Raw genomic sequence first — 17,748 nt, 5'->3', positions numbered from 1 at the left:
TGTAACAGGGTCCTACGCCGCCCCAGCAGCCCGGGCACGGCCCCCATCCCGCCACCTGCGAGGGGACAGCGGGGGCCGGAGATGCGGCGCTCCCGGCGGGCTCCCGCAGCCCTGGAAGGCGCTGTTCCCGCGGGCTCCCGCAGTCCTGGAAGGCGCTGTCCGCCTGGAAGGCGCTGTCCCCGCCGCAGGTGCCGACCAGCCCGGGCCGGGCCCCGCCCGCCGGCACCGCCTCTGCCCGCACCTCCCCAAGCCCGGCCCGGGCTGGGACGGCTCCGCGGGCTGCCCGCCTCAGGGGCTCCGGCACGGCCTCAGGGGCTCCGGCACGGCCTCAGGGGCTCCGGCACGGCCGCGGGACCCCCGCCCTGCCCGCACCGGTGCCACAGCTCCTGTCCTGCGTGCCCCGGAGCTGCCGCGGACCTCGGGCGAGCGGGAGCCCTCCGGAGCCCGCTTCACCCACGTCCCCAGCATGCGGACGCCAGCGGAGATGATCGTGGGGCTGGTGCTGTGCCCCTGCGGGCTCCTGCTGACACTCACGGGCACGCTGGCACCCAGCTGGAGGCAGGTGAGCCTCGTACCTGACCAGCCCATGGACGTCGTTTGGGAGCAGGGCATCTGGGACATATGCAGGGAGCGGCAGAGCACCCACGACCGCCTCTGCGGGCAGGCTGACGGGCTGGGCTACTTTGAGCAGGTGCCCGTGCGGGTGGCCCAAGGGCTGATGCCCTCTTCGCTGGTGGTCACCCTGGTGGGCTTGGTGGTGGCTGCGCTGGGTGTTCGCTGCTGGCAGCTGGAGCCCCGGCACCTGGTGGCCGGCGTGGCAGGGCTGGTGCTGCTCCTCTCCGGGCTGATGAGCCTCGTGCCCAGCTCCTGGTACACCCAGGAGCTGTGGGCACTGCCTGCCCCGCCTGGCAGCACGCTGACCGTAGGCTACAGCTTGGTGCTGAGCTATTTGGGAAGCTGTCTGGAAATCCTGGGGGGGCTGGCCCTCACCCTCAGCTTCCATCACTGCTGCAAGGAGCGCAGAGCACCCAAATTGCCCCCCACCACTGTGACAGAGGCTGAGTTGGGCTCCAGTAGAGGTTACAACAATCCCTGGGACGTGCTGGAGGATGAGAAAGATGGACAGCGCTGGGGGAGAAGCCCACCTTGTGATTCTGACTTGTAGTCCCAGCACTGGAACAGCAGTCTCATCCCTGACATCAAGAGCAGTGCTGGCCCCTGCCCCTACAAGCCATGCCCTTCTCCTGGGGCCCCTCTGAAGCCCTCTGGGTTCTCTCTTGCTGGAAACAAGACCAAGGACCTGTTCTGAATATTTGCAACTTCCTCAAAAGCCTGCTGTGCTCCAGGATCTACAACTGTGCCAAAGCCATGCTGGATTTGGAACCAGAGGTGGCTCCACTCCCTCTGTGCTGCTTTTACCTCATCTTCCTGTACCATGCACAGCAGCTTGGGCAGAGACAGCTTTGGTGCTCCCATGTAAGCAACATGCAGGTCAGAAGTGTGTAACCTTCAGAGCTGGCAGTAGGGGAGGGGAGCACCTGTCTCACATCTCTGCCCAGCTCTGGACTGTGCAAAAAGCAAAATAAATTCAAAGCAATGCATTTGTGCTGTGGGATGGTTATGGGCTTTCTGCCAGGCAGGTTGGGCTGAGAGCCAGCAGGCATGGCACACCCAGCTTCCCTGTTTTGCCTGAAGCAGGGAGGAAAGGTCTGTAGAAGGGCACAGCTAGCTTTTATAGCACTTTCCCAAAGGACTTTCCCCCCCATGGTCAAAATCAGCTCTTGAAGAGATTTCTCCTTCCTGGAGCACAGCCACTTCAGGGTGGAGTGGGGAGGGTGGGGGAAGGAAGATCACAGAGGAAAAAAATAGCATTTTATTTCCCCTTTCAAAATTAGCTTGGTGTGAGGTGGTAAAACTGGTCTCACTGGTTTGTAAGGGACACTCAGGAGGTCAGAACTCCACTATAAAATCGTTCTCAGCCCCCTGCATAACAAGGTAAGAGCCAAGCCAGCTTCCTTGCAGAGTTATTTGGCCAGATTCTTATACCAGGTGAGCCCAAGGCACCGTGGTCAGCAAGCTAAGCCTTGCTGCAGAGGGACAGTACTCAAGGGACATTCTCAGAGAGTGTGTTGGACTTGGAGACTTCCTGATAAACCTCCCAAATGTTTTTGTCTGCATTCTTACGTTCCCTAGGTCTTGGAAATCTAGAAAGAGCAAACCAACCTCCCCTCCCCAGCCCAGACACAAACCACAATGGCACAAGAGATGCTGCACAACGTTCCTTTATGAAATTACGGTGTTGATGTGAGATGGTCCTTTCCTGAGCAGGGCTGGCAGCTCCTGCAGAAATCACAGATGGGTGTATCAGGGGTCTGACCCAACCTCTCTAAGCCCACCCCACACCTTAGCACAGGGGTCCAGCCACAGGCAGAGTGGGAAAGCCCTGTCAGACTCTAGGCACTATTGGTATTGCCCCTCTCCTTCAGCAGGAGGGCAGAGCTTGCTTCAGGAGTGGGCATCATGCCAGCATTGGGCCCTGGGGCACTGCAGGGTGGCAGTGGGGTCCTTAGCAGGGCCTGCTCCAGATGCTACTCACCTCTTTCCCTTCATAAGCTTCATTCACAAATGTATCACTCTTGGGGGGAAGCTCTTCCTCCTCCTCATCCTCTTCCTCTGGATCACTTTCACGGTGGTACAGGGTCAGCACCCGAGTGGAAGCAGTGCTCGAGGTCCTGGAGAGGGAAAAATGTACACCAAGAATGGCATGACCAACTCCTAGAGATGGGGCAGATCCCAAAGTCCTACCACAACCCCTGGTAACAGCCTGCTGGGGTGATTGCAGCTTTCCATATAACCCAGGAGTGCATCAGGACTCCACACTGTCCCTGGGCAGAGACCCTGTCTCTCTCTATTCCCAGCTGCACCCGGCCCAGTGCAGCCCCAGAGCTCACCTCCTCCGCCTGTCCCGCCTCCGCATGTAGGCCAGGGCCCCCACAGCAGCAGCAGCCAGCAGCAGGAGCACGGCCACCCCCAGCACAATGGGTCCTGCCAGGGGCTGCACCTCGGCCTCCTCGCAGTAGTCGCCACGATAGCCCAGGGCGCAGTGGCACGTCACTCGGCCAGCCTCGATGGCACAGTCCCCGCGCAGGTTGCACGTCTCACTGCTGCAGGGCACAGCCCCCAGCACCTCCTCGGTGCTGGGGGGCACCACGAAGGGCTCTCCGTGCTCCTGGGGGCCAGGGGCTGCAGATGGGCTGGGGTGGGGCTGCCGAGGCTGGGGTGCAGCTATGGATGAGACTGGTTCCTGTTCTACGTGGGACATTCCTGATGGTGCCACTGCAGGGACCTGCGTCCCCACCTTCACTGAGGCGCCTGGAGGGATGGGCATGGATCAGCAGAGACTCAGGTAAGACCCCTTGCCAAACTGGGCGAGCCTGGGCAGGCTGTCCCATGCCCAGGACCTTGGCACAGCCTGGCTGTGGGTGGGCACTCACAGTCAGACTCATCGGAGCCGTCGGCACAGTCGGGGTGCCCATCACAGACCTGCTCTCTGGAGATGCAGCTCTGGAGGTCGGGGCAGGCCTGCAGCAGGGCGGGGCAAGGCGGTGCCAGCGCACACGCTGCTCCGTGCACCAGGTGGTACCCAGGAGAGCAGCGGCACTGCCTCCCTGCAGGGTTGGGCAGGCAGAGCTGGGCACAGCCCCCATTGCTCTTTGCACAGCCATTGGTGCCTGCCAAAACAGCGCTGGTTAGCATGGCCACCGCAAGGCACAGCTGAACCCCGCAGATGCCCTGGGCTGGGGCAGTCCCAGACCCACCTTCCTGTGAGAACTGGCTGTAAATCCTCATGGCTACCAGCTCCTGCTCCATCGGGAACCACCAGTTCTCAGCCTGCTCCAGCCGGCTGTGCCAGATCTTGCTGGAGCCTGGAGCCACATGGGGTCAACACTGCTCCGCCTCCTCCCACAAGGGTGCCTGAGCTGGGAGGTGGGGGGTCCCCTAGCTTCCCCTTGACCCCACAGAGGGGCAAGCCTGTACCTCACAGGGGACTGGCAGAACCTGTGTCCTAGTGCAGTAGGAGGAGCTGGGCAAAGCACAGCAGACAGACCTACCATTGGTTGAGGTTGTGCTCCAGAGCAGAAAGCCTTCTCCTACAGCAAAGAGTGAGAGACCATGCAGCCCTTCCCGCACCAGACGGAAGCGGGATCCATCCAGCTCAACACTGCTGATGGTTCCTCTCTCTGCAAGGTACAGGTGGAGAGGCTTCAGTGTGGCGACAGAGAGGGCTCCGGGCTGCCCCTCAGGGCTGTGCCAGGCTGTGCTTTGCAGACTGAGTGCCTGTACCACTGCTACCACCCCGCAGTGCGCCGGCTCTGTCCTCACTCACCGTGGTCTGCCCAGTACAGCCTGGTGCCAGTACCCCCAAAGGCAAGGCCAGTGGGAGCCCGGGCTCTCCTCCAGACCTGCTCTGCGGCCAGTGCCGTCCATGGCTGCACACTCCACCACGGCGCCATGCCCACGGCTGCCAGCTGCTGTGACAAAGCACATGGTGGAAGCACGAGGACACAGTGCCAGCCAGGCAGCACCCTGCAGCCCCTCGCTGAGTAGTGCCAGGACCCACCGCCCCCTGGGAGCTGCCACATGGATGGTGGGTGGCTGCCCCCCAATCCAGTAAAGGTTCCCACTCAGCCAGTCCAAGGCCAGGGATGTCACCGTGCCCTCCACAGCTACTGCCTTCTTCCAGGACAGCCGTCCCCAGTCCTTCAGGCGCAGCAGTCCAATGGAATTGCCTCCCACTTCTGCAAAGTACAAACTCTTGTCTTTCACTGCATAGTCAACAGCTGTCAGGCGGCTCACCTTGGCCAAAGGCAGGGCCCGGTGTGGGGGAAGCCCTTGGGATCCAGCTGATGCGGGCAGGTCCTTCAGGTAGACCTAGAGGAAGGAGGCAGCACTAGGATGTGGACCCCTCTTCCCTGACAGTGGCAAGAACAGCAGCCCCCAGGGCTGGCTCCAGAGGGCGGTACCTGTGCCACAGCTGCCGGTGAGACCAGGAGGGCAAAGGCTGAATCACGGATGGGCAGGCAGGTGGTCTCGTTGGCGGCCAGCATCAGCCCAGGGGGGCAGCGGCACTGCCCCGTGTGCCTGGCGCTCAGCAGGCACAGGTGGGAGCAGCCACGCGCCTCACACGGGTTGGGGGCCGCAGGGCGCAGGGCTGGGTGCATCACCTGTGGGACAGTGGGCTCAGCCTCAGCTCCGTCAGCAGAGCTGAGCATGACTGACAGCACACTGTGCTCCCAGGGCCCACACACAGCCCAGCTCAGGGCAGGATGGTGAGGCCAGAGATGGTCCCAGGGGACCAGAGACACTTGGCCACAGAGACTGCTGCTCAAAGACCACTGGGACTGGGGTACAGCTCCAGTGCCTCTTCGCTCAGAGGACAGCAGTACTGTGCAGGATGGGAGATCAGCAGAGCTGGCACAGCAGGGCTTGGGTTTCCCCAAGAAGGTACCTGGATGCCATGGGGCTGCCCATGCCGTTTGAGCAGCACAGTCCTGTTCTTGCCGCTGGCCTTGTCCACCTGCTGCACGGACCATGTCTTCCTCTCCGACCAGTAGAGCTGCCCCTCGCACACAGCTGCTGCAAAGGGGCTCCGGACCCAGCGCAGCTTCAGGACCTGTCAGAGAGGCACCTGTCAGTGCCCATCCCGGCGCCCATCAGAGCCTCACCACCAGTGCCCCACCCCACCTTCACACTGCTGCCATCCAGACGCGCAGAACCAACACTGCCCAGCTTCTCATCCAGCCAGAAGATCCTCTGGGTGGGGAAGTCGAGGGCCAGTGCTGTGGGCCAGCCCAGACCCTGGGCCAGCAGCACGTGCCGCCAACTCCCATCCATGCTGGCCTCCATCAGCCGTGAGTGGCTCCCCACCTCTGACCAGTACATCAGCCTAGTGGGAAGGCAGGAATGAGCCTATGGACCTGACACAGCATCGACCCAGCACCAAGGCAGCCCAGAAAAGCAGCCTGGAGCTTCCCATCTCATCATGGGTGCATTGAGAGCTCCATGCAGGGCAGGTATCTGGGCTCTTTCTTCTCCTGCCATGCAGTCCCCACAGCAACAAGGTGAGGCCATCCTCCCTCTTCCCCAGCCTCTCATCTGCCTCCACAGAGGAAAATGGGGCAGGACAGGGATGGTAAGGAGGTCCTCATGTCCTCTTGTCCCAGACTTACCCTGCCAGAGGCTGGAGCACCAGGGAGTGAGGCTGGTCCAGGTCTCCATCCATCACCACAGTGTACTCTGGTATCCCTTGCCAGGCAGCCCCCAAGCGAGTAGCCAGAATCTGCCCTGCTACCCCATCTGTCCAGTACAGGTTTCTCCCAAGCCAGTCCACTGCTATACAGTCTGATCTCACACCTGAAATGCATTCAAGAGGCAGCACCTGTGTGGGGTGACAACTGCACAGCCCTTTGGCATAATGCTCCCAGCCCAAATCCCTCCATCCCAGAAGCTCTGGCTCCTCCCAACCTTGCTCTCACTAGTGCTTCTCCACATAAGGGATCACAGCTTGGCACCCCTCTGCAACCTGGAGACTGCACAGTGGGGGAGGCCAGCCCTGCTAACTCCATGTTGTCACAGCCTACCTTTCACCAATGTGCCTTTCTTTCCCGAGCTGAGGTCCTGCCAGCGGATGCTCTCTGTGGCCAGGTCCATCCAGAAGACTTTCCTCTCCACCAAGTCATAGTCAAGTGAGAAGACAACACGATCCTTGTCAGTGGCCAGCACCACCTCCTCATGGCCACTCCGCAGGCCATAGGACAGCACCTCGGACTGCACAGCCACCAGCAGCTTGGGCTCTGGTCCTGGGGTAACACAGAGCCACACGGACCCTGCTCAGCACTAATGGTCCCATGGTCCCAGCACATGCAGGCAAGGGACACAGCACTCACAGGCATTGGAGCTTGCTGGGACTCAGCCCATTCACAGGACTACGAGGTTTCCCATGGGCAGCAGACACAGGAGGACAAGTATCCACCAGCCCTCAGTGTATCTTAGAGGGTCAGGGCCAGCCTCAGCACTGCTTGGCCACCCCAGGACTTACCAGTGAGTTTGCAGGTGTGGCCATCGGGCTCCAGCAGGTAGCCAGGGAGACAGCCACAGCTGTAGGACCCTGGAGCATTGAGGCATGTCTGGCTGCAGGCTTCCTTGCCCCACTCCGTGCACTCATCTATGTCCATGCAGGACAGACCATCCGCAGCAAGGCGATAGCCCGGGCCACACCAGCACCGCTGGGGGGAAAGGAACCATCAGCTGCCCACCTTGGGGACATGAGGCTCCCTTCTGCAGCTGGAGCAGGGCATCATGGTATGACAAGCCCCTGCCCCAGGGCTGCTGGCACTCACAGGGCCCTGGGGCGAGGGGTAGCAGAGATGAGTACAGGACCGCTGGCAGGGCACAGAGCAGTTCCCGCCCTCGTCTGAGCCATCCGCGCAGTCCTGCTGGCTGTTGCACACCAGGGATGCATTCAGGCAGGACCCCAGCCCACAGGGGTACTCATTACTCTGGCAAGGAGCAGGGTGGCCTGCAGGGACATGTGGGGAAGGCTGCCCTGAGCCTCATCCACTAGCTCCTTCTGCTCATTTGGGGCAGATTTAGCTGCTCCCAGAGGCTGCTTAGAGCTCACTTGCAGCCACATCCAGAGCTGCGCCAGTAGCCTGGCTTCAGGCTACATTAATCCAAAGGCCACTGGTCCCTGCAGGGAGAACAGCTACCCAGGACCTGGAGCCACCACAGCTGCTTGGAATAGGCAGCCAGCACATGGGCCCTTCATCTCAGCACAGACACATACCCATCTCCCTCTGTGCTAGGCACCCACCAGCCACCCCTGGGCGAGACAGGGAATAAAATAAAGGTGTTGCTCACAGCCAGCCTCATCACTGCCATCAGTGCAGTCAGTCTCTCCATCACAACGCCAGACATCAGGGATGCACTCACGGCTACGGGAGCAGCTCCACTGCTGGTCCTCACACAGCTCTTCCTCCCAAGGGCAGCCCTGCAAGGCAGAGGGTGAAAAAGGCTACCTGCCCTCCCAGGCATGAGTGGGGACAGGCTGTGTCCCCACTGCTCCACTCACCTGCTCATCTGAGCCATCCCTACAGTCAGCAGCACCATCACAGCGCCAGACCTCTGGCACACACTCCCCACTGTGGGAACACGTCACCTCACCCTCACGGCAGAGCAGCGGCCGGGGCACAGCACAGCCCTCCTCATCCGAGCCATCCTGGCAGTCGTGGTCACCATCGCAGTGCAGGGCCAGGGCCACACACTGCCCACTCCGACAGGAAAACTCAGCCGGACCACACTCCTTCAGCACTGTGGGCAAAGGCCAGGGCTGAGCAGGGACACTGGCCCCGTCCTCTCAGCAGGCAGCCCTGGGCAGTGTCTGCTCCAGGACCCACAAGAAACCTAGTGCAACCACCTGTGGGGCAGGCAGCCCCAAGAGTCCATCTCACTCAGCCCCAGGGTCTTACCACAGCCCTGCTCATCCGTGTGGTCCAGGCAGTCGGCATGGCCGTCACACAGCCAGCTCCTGGGGATGCAGCGGGTGGCAGCGTCGCAGCGCAGGGCACACTCCTGCGTGGGCGTCCAGCAGCCCATCTCATCCGAGCCGTCGGGACACTGTGGCACCCCGTCACAGCGCTCTCCTGCCCCGACGCACACGGCTCCGCTCGCACAGTGGAAGGCCCCTGGGGAGACAAGGGGCTTTGTACTGCCTGCAGAAGGCAGCCAAGGTGCCCAGACCCTCTCCTAGCCCTCCAGTGACCTAGAAAGACCCCATAAGGGACAAGGCTTGGTCCCTCCTAGACAGTGCATCTCCAGGAGCCTAGGTCCCCAGCAAGGTGATTGTGGAAGTCTCAACTCAGCCACGTCTAGGTCACTATGAGCAGTGAGATCAACTCTATCCTTTTCCAACAGCACCTCAAGCCCAGTGCCAAGCTCAGAAAGAACCAGTATGTCACATCACAAGCATCAGACTTTACCAGGACCCTGTCCCAAAAACCCCACTAGGAAGCAGCCAGAAGGCCTGGCACAGGGTGACCCAGACCCCTTTTGCACAGGGGACAGAAGAATGGCTCCTACCTGGGGTGTTGCAGAGCTGGGCGCACCCATCCTCATCAGAGCCATCTGCACAGTCCTTCTCCCCATCACACAGGTACTCCTGGGCCACACACCCAGTGCCATCACGGCAGGGCACATGCGTGCGAGAACAGGACAGATGGAGAATGGGGGTCAGGGGGTGTGCAGTGCTGGACTGGAGGGGTGGCGTAGGTGTCACCACCCGTGCAGAACTGTTTGAGCGTGGGGTGGTTGTGGTTGGCTGTGGGGCAGTGATCTTAGTTGTAAAAGATCGAGTGGTGCTGGTGACTGGCTGCACAGTGGTAGTCTTGGTCAGTGTGGTCCGGGCAGTTGTTGGTGCAGAGGTGGTGGACTGTCTGGTGGTGGACTGTCTGGTGGTAGTTTGTGATGTAGTAGCCTTGCTGGTTGGTGCAGGAGTAGTGCTGAGTGCAGTGGTGGTCTGGCTTGGCGGTGGTGTTGTGGTGGGGGTGGTAAGCCGAGCAGCAGCGGTGCTTGTGGTTGTCCTCACAGTGGTGGTCACAGGTGGAAGGAGTGGCACAGCAGACTCTTTGCTTGGTGGCACTAGCAGAGGATTTGGGATTTGTTGGGACAATACCCTCCCCGCACTTCAGGCACCTCCCAGAGCACCCCATATGCAGTAGCCAGGCACCCTGCCACAGCTCAGACTTGCACAGGCCACCCAGCCCCGTCAGGTACAGCAGCAGCACCAGGCACAAAGCCATGGCCACTCTTACCAGCCTGCAGCTCTGAGCCCACGAAGGCCACCACTCCCTGCACACCTGCTGCCGGCAGGGACAGCACAAGGGCCAGCGTCCTCCGGTCCCACAGCAGCAGAGCTGTCCCATTTGCTGACACCAGGTATGGCTCAAAGGCGGCCACGAGGCCATGGGACCAGCTGGGTGCCAGGGTGACTGCTTGCCGCTTGGTCAGACTCAGTGCCTGCAGGCCTGTGAGGCAGAGGCATGGTAAGACCTGTGCCTGCCCACACCACCCTGCACCCCACAACACACAGCTATGGCAGGAACCTCATGGCTGAGGCCAGGGTCCCGAGTCTGCCCCATGAGCACCCCACTGCCCAGGCAGGGAACTGCTGCATGTGGGACATGGCTGATCACCCCTCCTACATCCACCACCTCCCCTCCCTGCTTCAGACACCAGCAGGGCTCACCCAGGGCTGAGCTCCAGAGCACGCTGAAGGCTCTGCTGTCCATGGCTGCAGGCAGGTCTCCAGACCATGTCTCATTCCAGGCATCCCACGGAGCACCCCCCACCAGGCTCAGCGCCTGCAGGGGTTGCCCGCGGGCCAGCCAGTACAGAGTGTCACGCTGCCAGTCCAAGAAGAGGTGCTGGATGCTGCTGCGAGCCCGGTGCAGGATGCGCGGGGCCTTGTCAGACGTCCGGATCACCCCGATGTCCCTCCGGTTACATGCGAGCCAGTACAGGTCCCCCGAGCGGATGTCCACACGGGCAGAGCAGACTTGGCAAGAGCAGGCAAGCAGTTATGAGGCTGTCCCATGACCCTGCACCTCTGCCTGGGTGCCCCTAGACCCTAAACCCAGCGTACAGCTGCCCACTGCCTCGACGTGGCCTCACTGTGCTCTGCACAGACCACTCAGACTGCTCAGACCACTATGCTCTGCACCCAGGAGATCCTCAGGCATCAGGAAGTATCAGGAAGGGGAATGTGCCCTCTATCTCTATCTGTAGAGTCTCACCTGGCATCCCAGTCACAATGGCCTCTCTCCAGCCAGGGTAGCCCACAACACGCAGGAGAGTCCCACGGTCATCTGTCCCATAGAGCACTGACCTCTGCCAGTCCACATCTTGCAAGTGAAGAGGCTCCTGCCACTCCTGCACCAGTTTGGTGTGTGCTCCAGGGCCCACATGCACCAGGGAGATGGCCTTTCCTGATGCATACACGATGGACAGCTCTGCAGAGCATAAGGGCAGTGTGTGAGAACAGCCCCAGGGATACTGGGCGGGGTCACCAGAATGAACTAAGACAGAAATGTCACAGCACTGGTGTGCGCTGGGAACCTCATCCCACCAAAGCCACAGCCCTTTATGACCCTTCTCCAACTCCCACATGGATGTATACCACTCCAGAGAGCAAGACCCTGCTCACCTGCACACTTCCCCGAGGGCAGGAGGAAGAGGCCCTCTGGACATGCACACTTGTAGCCCCGAGGATGCACAGGGGACAGGAGGCAAAGGTGACTGCACAGGCCCAGAGCACATGCAGCAGTGTCCCCTGGGAGCAAGAGGATGTTAAAAGCTCAGGTAGTCATGACCCCAGTATCTCTCCCAGTCTCCAAAAACCACAGGCTGTCCTGGGACTGGATAAGGGCTGGAGGCAGGGTAGCAATGTCATGTGAGTTAAGGGGGCTCAGGTCTACCCAAAGCCATGGGCCTTTCCTACAGTTTTATAGGTCCCCTCTGTACCAACCCCACAACCCTTCATCACAGCACCAGGCAAACCATTGGGCAGGACCTGGTGAGCTCCAGAACTCAGTGAGCCTTCCCTAGAACCCAGGGATGCAGCAGGGGTTGCTGCCATGCTGCCAGCCCTGCAGCAGTGCAGCAACCTGCAGGTACTCACTGGGAGGCTGCTGCAGGGCATGCAGCACAGTGAAAGCTGAGATAGAGGCACGGAGCAGCACTGCATGCTCCTGGGGAGAGGCCCAGGTGGCTGACACCAGCTCTGTGCCATCGGTCCAGAAGAACCGGCTCTCAAACACAGCCAGGCCCAGCAGGCTCCGTGTGGCTCCGCAAAACAGCGTGGAAGGAGTGGCGCCCGCTGCCATCCACCCGCAGGGTCTCGATGGACTGGGGACAAGGCAAGGCATGGTAGCTATGTAGCATCCCCACACCTTGGCCCTTCTCCTCCCAGCCCAGGGATGTATGCCAGACCTAGGCACTGCTCCCTGCTCCCTCCCATGCTTTGGCCATGGACACAGAGGAACAAGGGCCACCCTCCCAACTCCCACCTCATCATCTCCCTGGGTGCGAGAGAGCCCTGCTGCCCCTCATCCCTACCTCCTTGTACTCGCTGATCCAGTACAGCCTGCCAGCCACATGGTCCAGGCTCAGCCCCACAGGCTCCTCCATGGACACAACTGTGAGCTCCCGCCGGTTTGAGCCATCCATGCCAGCTGCAGCAATGACTGTCCGGCCCCTCTGTCCACGGTTGACCCAGTACAAGGACCTGGGAGCAGGCACTCAGCACCCACTTCACAGGATAACACCAGTGCTGCCATAGCCCCACAGCAGGCACCACCAGCATTGCAATCCCAGAAGCCTGGGCCAACCCTGGCTCATTCACTGCTCACCTTGCAGCTGGATGTACTGTCAGCTGCTCTGGTGCAATGTCCTTCCCCAGCACTGTCACGTAACCACGGCCATCACCCAGCCCTGCACAGATGGCTGGAGGATGGCTGCTGGCCCAGTACAGCTGCCCTGTGAACCAGTCCACAGAGATGCTGTTCACCTCTCCGGCATCTGTAGAAACAGAGCAGTTTTAAGGCACACCTGCTCCAGACTGTGTGACAAACTCGGGCTGCCCCTTCCTCTATACAGGAAAAGCAGTATGGGGTGGCAGGCCAGCTCTCAGCACCCATCTCAGCCCTGCTACAGCACCCAGCACGCTTGGTCCTGCTCACTTGCATAGAGAGGCTGTGTGCCTTTCCCCGGGTGGTGGACACGGAGCTCTGCATCCTCTGTCAGCCAGTAGTAGGTTTCTCGGAGCAGGTCATACACCAGGGCGCGGGGTTCTGTCTCAGTGGAGAGCAGGGGCCTGTAGGCTTGGGTCCGTACATCCAGAAGGGCCAGGTCCTGCCCCACGGCCACCAGGATCTGTGTTGAATTGTCTGCCAGGGTGAGAGGAAAGTCACTCATTGACTAGGGACATGGCTGGGGAGGGCACTCCCCTCAGGGACAGGGACATGGCTGGGGGGGGTGCAGCCTGGGCTCCCCTCCTCTCCCTACCCGTCACTTCGCAGGCGGTGCCATGCCGCAGCGTGTAGCCCTGGAGACAGGCACAGCTGAAAGTGCCCGGGGTGTTGGTGCACAGCTGGCTGCAGGGTCCATACTCCAGGGAGCACTCGTCCACATCTGCACGGATAGGTGAGATCAGCAGTCTGCCACAGAGCTGCCCCAGACAGCACTGCCACTGCTTCCCTGGGACTACAGGCAAGCTGCCTAGATACCAGAACATGGGCCTCAGCCCCAAAATGCACCAGCTGCTGCTGGGACATTATCTAGATACAATCTTTACGGGACACACAGGCAGGAGCAGGGTAGAGGCAGGTGCTTCCCCAGAAGCACGGGCTCTGTGGAGACACTGCTGTCAGTGACCAAGGCCACACGTCATGGAAGCACATGCACCCTGACCTCCCCTTACCAGCACAGCTTTGCCCATCTGCCTGCAGCACCCAGCCAGCCCCACAGGAGCACTGCACTCCCCAGTGCGTGTCAGTACACGTCTCTGCACAGCCCCCGTTGCGTACAAAGCAGCTCCGACCTGTGGGGATGCAGCAAAGGGTGACGTGAGGCAGGACAGCTCTGTGGCTCCCCTCCCAGATGGGCATGAGCCAGCAGCTGTGTGTAACTTACCACATGTGCTGGGCTCATCTGTGCCATCCAGACAGTCATCCTTGTCATCGCACATCAGCGACTCCAGGATACACTTGCCCTCATCGCACCGCACCATGCCAGGCGTACAGGGAGCTATGGCACACACAGCTCATGTCAGCAGGGCTGACCAATACCCTGGATCCCAGCCTCATGGGGAGGCCCTGCAAAGCATCAGCTGGCCCAGACAGGTCTCACCCTATGGAGGAGCATCCAGTGTTCTTGCTTACCGCAGATATCTTCATCCGAGGAATCACCACAGTCATCGATCCCATTGCACTTCCACTCAGCCATGATGCACACCCTGTTCCTGCACTGCCACTGCCCAGGCAGGCAGGGCTGCTGGGGACACCCCTCCTCATCCCAGCCATCCTCACAGTCTTGGTGCCGATCGCACAGCTCCCAGTGCGGGATGCAGTGGTGGGTGCCGGGACACTGCACCTTCTTTGACCCGCACACTGAGGAAACAGCACAGCACTCGCCAGCCTGTCCTGCACCCCCAGCCACCCCCACTCAGCCCCAGCAGAGAGTACATACCACAGTCCTGCTCATCAGAGCCATCCAGGCAGTCAGCAGCACCATCGCAGCGCCAGCTGCTAGAAACACACCGGCCATCGTCACACTGCCACACATGGAGGTCCCCGCCACAGGCAACATCTGCAGGGACAACACGCAGTCACTGGGACCTACTGCTACGGCAGAACAACAAGCGTCCACTTCATCCTGGCACGGGACAGGTGCTGGCAGTGCCCAAGGAGCACAGAGTTCCAGGATGTGTTCTCATGCCACAGATATTCCTAAGGATCTCTGGAGCGCATATGTCCCTGCAGCATGCTACACAGGCAGAGCCGGCAAAGACTGAGGTGCCTCTGTCCTGTCCTGCCCCACCATTCCCCAGGGCCCCATGATGTCTGTGCAGCACAGCTCCCCAGGCCGCCCCATGACACCTGGATGCGTGCCACTCACCGCACTGCTCGTCCGTGCCGTCAGGACACTGCTGCTCGCCATCGCAGAGCCAGGGAACGGGGATGCAGCCGGAAACGCAGGCGGCCTGGCGTGAGGCTGCACACGTGGGGCTGGCAGCCGCTGCGGGCAAGAGGGAGCCGGGCCCAGGATCAGGCGGGGCGGCCGCAGAGGGCATCCACCTGCACAGCCCCCTGCAGCTCCTCGCCCCTGCTCAGGGAAGGCAGGGACCCCCCCCCCCCCAAGCCTTTTAGGCAGTGGGGCAGCGGTACAGGGCCCCTCGGGACGCAGGGGTCCCCATGCTGTCAGGGTGACAAGTATGCACAGGCGTCAAGGACACACCAGCGGGAGATGAGTAAAACGGGGTCATCCTCAGTGGCAGGGGACCCCCCACTGCCCATCGCGGGGGGATGAGCAAGCTTCCCCGGTGCGGCGGGCGCCCACCGCAGCCCCTGGGGATGAGGCAGGGATTTCCCCCCCACCGGCCCGCCCCCCTCGGTCCTGGCTCACGGGCGCGGCGTGTCCCGGCGCCAGCGGCGCTCCCGGCCGGCGGCAGCAGCGGCGGCAGGAGGATGCTGAGGAAGACGAGCGCCCGGCGGAGCGGCGGCGGGGGGCGGCCCATGGCTGCGGCGGCGGTGGGGAGCGGGCGGCTCCGGGGGGCCCGGCCGGCGGAGGGAGCGCGGAGCCGCGGCCGCCGCTTTTATGTCCGGGCGCGGGCGGCCATTGGGCACCGCGGGTACCGCCCGCCGAGACCCCCGCCCGCCTCGCCGCCGCGGGGGCTGCGCCGCGCTGCCCCGGGGAGCCCCGGCCGGGACACGGGGGTCGCCGGCCTCGGGCGGGGCAGCTGCGGTCCCGGGCCGGGCACTCTTGGGACCCACCGCCCGCCAAGAGCCGAGGGGCACGGGGGGACCCCTGTCCCCCGCCCCGCCTGGCCTCGTCCCGCCGGGCGGGGGTTGTTGTGAGAGCCAGCCGTGAGAACCGGGCCCGCAGCACCTGCAGCGGCCGTGGGAAGGCAGCGACAGCCTTGAACGCGGGGGCACCCCCCGAAAACAGCGGGCTGCGCGCACCCCCCAGCCCGCCGGCCTCGACCTTGAGCGCTGTGAAAGAGCCGCTGGAACACAACAAGGAGAGCGAGAACAGCGGCCGGGGGAGGAAAACTGCCCGGCCAGAGGATAAGGCGCCTGCCACTGCCTGGGAAAGGAGTCCCATCCACCAGGCAAAGCGGGGGGATCGCCCAAGCAGCGGAGATGGCCCCGGGACACGGGAGTTTGCGGACTTCTCGCTACACGCCCGGGGGAAACTGCCGCTGTGCTGCCCTGTTGGCTTGTCTCCCTGCCAGCTGCGGGTGGTGGCATGAGTGTCCATCCACCCTCAAGACTGGTCTGTACTCCAAGCACATCCATGGCCTGTGGGTGCTGTGCACTCATCCTTTCCAGCCTTGCCTCCCTATGTGAGAGTTGAGCCTAGAAAGCTGCTGCAGTAGTTGCACACTTACTGACACCACTGTCTTTCTGTGAGACCTTCTGGCATGTACACGTTTTCTGGCTTGCTCAGAAAAGGAAAGCTCCAGGATGATCTCCTGTGTGCTGGGGAAGAGATGGAACCAGCCACAGGGCTGGCCCAGGAGGGGCTCTGACACAGCCAAGTCAGCTGGAAGCTCAGGGCAGAGACACCCTCAGGCAGATGGAAAGACCAGGGTGTTGCACAGCTCTGGGTCAGGAGGCCCAGTGCACTGGCACAAGGGAGATACCCCAGGCCAGTGGCATGACATTTGTCCCAAGGTGTGGTGCTCACACCAGCTGTCTCTCTGGGCAGCATCCCAGTAGCTCTGGGCAACTGACTTCCCCAGGAAACACAAGTGTGCACATCCCAGGGATCATAAGCATCCTTGTGGCAGGAACACCACGCAAAGTGGTTCCTAGTGGTCAGCGGAGAGAGTAGAAAGGACAGAGCAGTATCCAGGCAACGCTAAGACTACCCAGAAAGCTCCCATGCCCTCCTCACACCTGTAGGACAATGCTGAGATTTGTGTTAGTACCATGGGGATCTGCCCTGTACCCCAGCTCTGCCACCCCACAGTGTACCCACACCACCAAAGCAGTAACTCCTCACACTGGACGGCTGGGAAGGGCAAGTGGCAGCAGAGGGACTGTGAAAAAGGGTCCAGAAGTTAGTGGGTACAGTAGAAATGCCCAGTGCACCTGAGCATCAGCTTGGGGAGCTGGGTCAGCAGTGAGGGAAAGGACACATGGTGTGGCCAGCCTCTTGAAATGCAGGAGATTTTTTTAGAAGCATGATTTAAAGTCCAAGTATTTTAAACACGTGTATAGATAAAAGAGCATACAGGTTATATGTATGTATAGACAATAGCCCACTGTACATAATTATATTTATATGTACCTACAGTGACTTCTCTCCATGACGTACTGGTTATTATTTTCCTGGACTTCAGGAGAAATTTTTTTGATATTTTCTGTTTTTTCTTTACAGTTGCATTAGTAGGGAAGTTTCCTTTTCTCACTGACATTTAGATTCTCCCTTCCTTGCTTCCAAATCTAAGGGCACGTTGATGATTGGAGAAGGCTGGGACCAAAATGAGAAGGAGCAAATCTGTGCTCACATGAACAGCAGGATGAAATATGCTATTAAAAAGTCCAGCACCATGTCCCAATAACACCTTTAACTATTCCAAGTACAGCAACTTTTTTTTCCCCAAACATTCAAAGGCAGTTTCACATTAAATAGTATTATTGATTTTATATTTTTAATAGAAAATTGCATGTATCTTTTCTGCTGTATGATTGATCATATCCTTGTCTGTTATTGCTGTATTCCTGTTCCTTTCCAGTCACTTTAAAGCATTCTTTTCCTAAAGATAAGGGACACCATGCTGTTAAAAAAAATAGACAACAAAAATTCTGTGGGACACTCTGCCTCATATCTGTTATCAAGCTTCTGCAATCTTGTTTCCATAAAGAAAGGACAGCTCTACTTGCCTCTGTGCTGTGTGGCCTGACTCTG

The 17,748-nt window shown here is 60.6% G+C and overlaps 3 protein-coding genes across 3 annotated transcripts; 1 reads left to right on the top strand and 2 right to left on the bottom strand.

Annotated features, from left to right (window-relative positions):
- The first annotated feature begins 466 nt into the window (after positions 1–466).
- CLDN23 (claudin 23) lies at positions 467–1,165 on the top strand. Its single transcript, XM_036382918.1, has one exon. It carries the CDS (start codon positions 467–469, stop codon positions 1,163–1,165), a length of 699 nt encoding a protein of 232 aa, XP_036238811.1.
- A 1,499-nt stretch (positions 1,166–2,664) lies between these two features.
- Positions 2,665–11,841, bottom strand: LOC118685826 (very low-density lipoprotein receptor-like). The gene is made up of 19 exons (XM_054514776.1): positions 11,735–11,841; positions 11,261–11,386; positions 10,851–11,066; positions 10,304–10,612; positions 9,870–10,082; positions 9,139–9,696; positions 8,529–8,744; positions 8,132–8,370; positions 7,921–8,050; positions 7,401–7,579; positions 7,100–7,286; positions 6,642–6,860; positions 6,231–6,414; positions 5,746–5,947; positions 5,510–5,674; positions 5,025–5,225; positions 4,388–4,932; positions 4,113–4,241; positions 2,665–2,732 (listed from the first exon to the last, which is right to left on the bottom strand). Exons 3-18 carry the CDS (start codon positions 10,855–10,857, stop codon positions 4,217–4,219), a joined length of 3,579 nt encoding a protein of 1,192 aa, XP_054370751.1. The 5' UTR covers positions 10,858–11,066; positions 11,261–11,386; positions 11,735–11,841; the 3' UTR covers positions 2,665–2,732; positions 4,113–4,216.
- Positions 11,842–11,846: 5 nt separating this feature from the next.
- LOC118685827 (low-density lipoprotein receptor-related protein 4-like) lies at positions 11,847–14,374 on the bottom strand. The gene is made up of 9 exons (XM_036381519.1): positions 14,302–14,374; positions 13,995–14,222; positions 13,747–13,860; positions 13,535–13,654; positions 13,120–13,245; positions 12,795–13,001; positions 12,465–12,633; positions 12,172–12,340; positions 11,847–11,961 (listed from the first exon to the last, which is right to left on the bottom strand). The coding sequence occupies exons 2-9, from the start codon at positions 14,056–14,058 to the stop codon at positions 11,866–11,868; spliced, it is 1,065 nt and encodes a 354-aa protein (XP_036237412.1). The 5' UTR covers positions 14,059–14,222; positions 14,302–14,374; the 3' UTR covers positions 11,847–11,865.
- Between the last annotated feature and the right edge of the window lie 3,374 nt (positions 14,375–17,748).

Source organism: Molothrus ater, chromosome 4, assembly GCF_012460135.2.
Source record: "Molothrus ater isolate BHLD 08-10-18 breed brown headed cowbird chromosome 4, BPBGC_Mater_1.1, whole genome shotgun sequence".
In the NCBI taxonomy this organism is placed as follows: domain Eukaryota; kingdom Metazoa; phylum Chordata; class Aves; order Passeriformes; family Icteridae; genus Molothrus; species Molothrus ater.
Note: the sequence above shows the minus strand (reverse complement) of the source record. Positions and strands in the feature narration are given on the sequence as shown.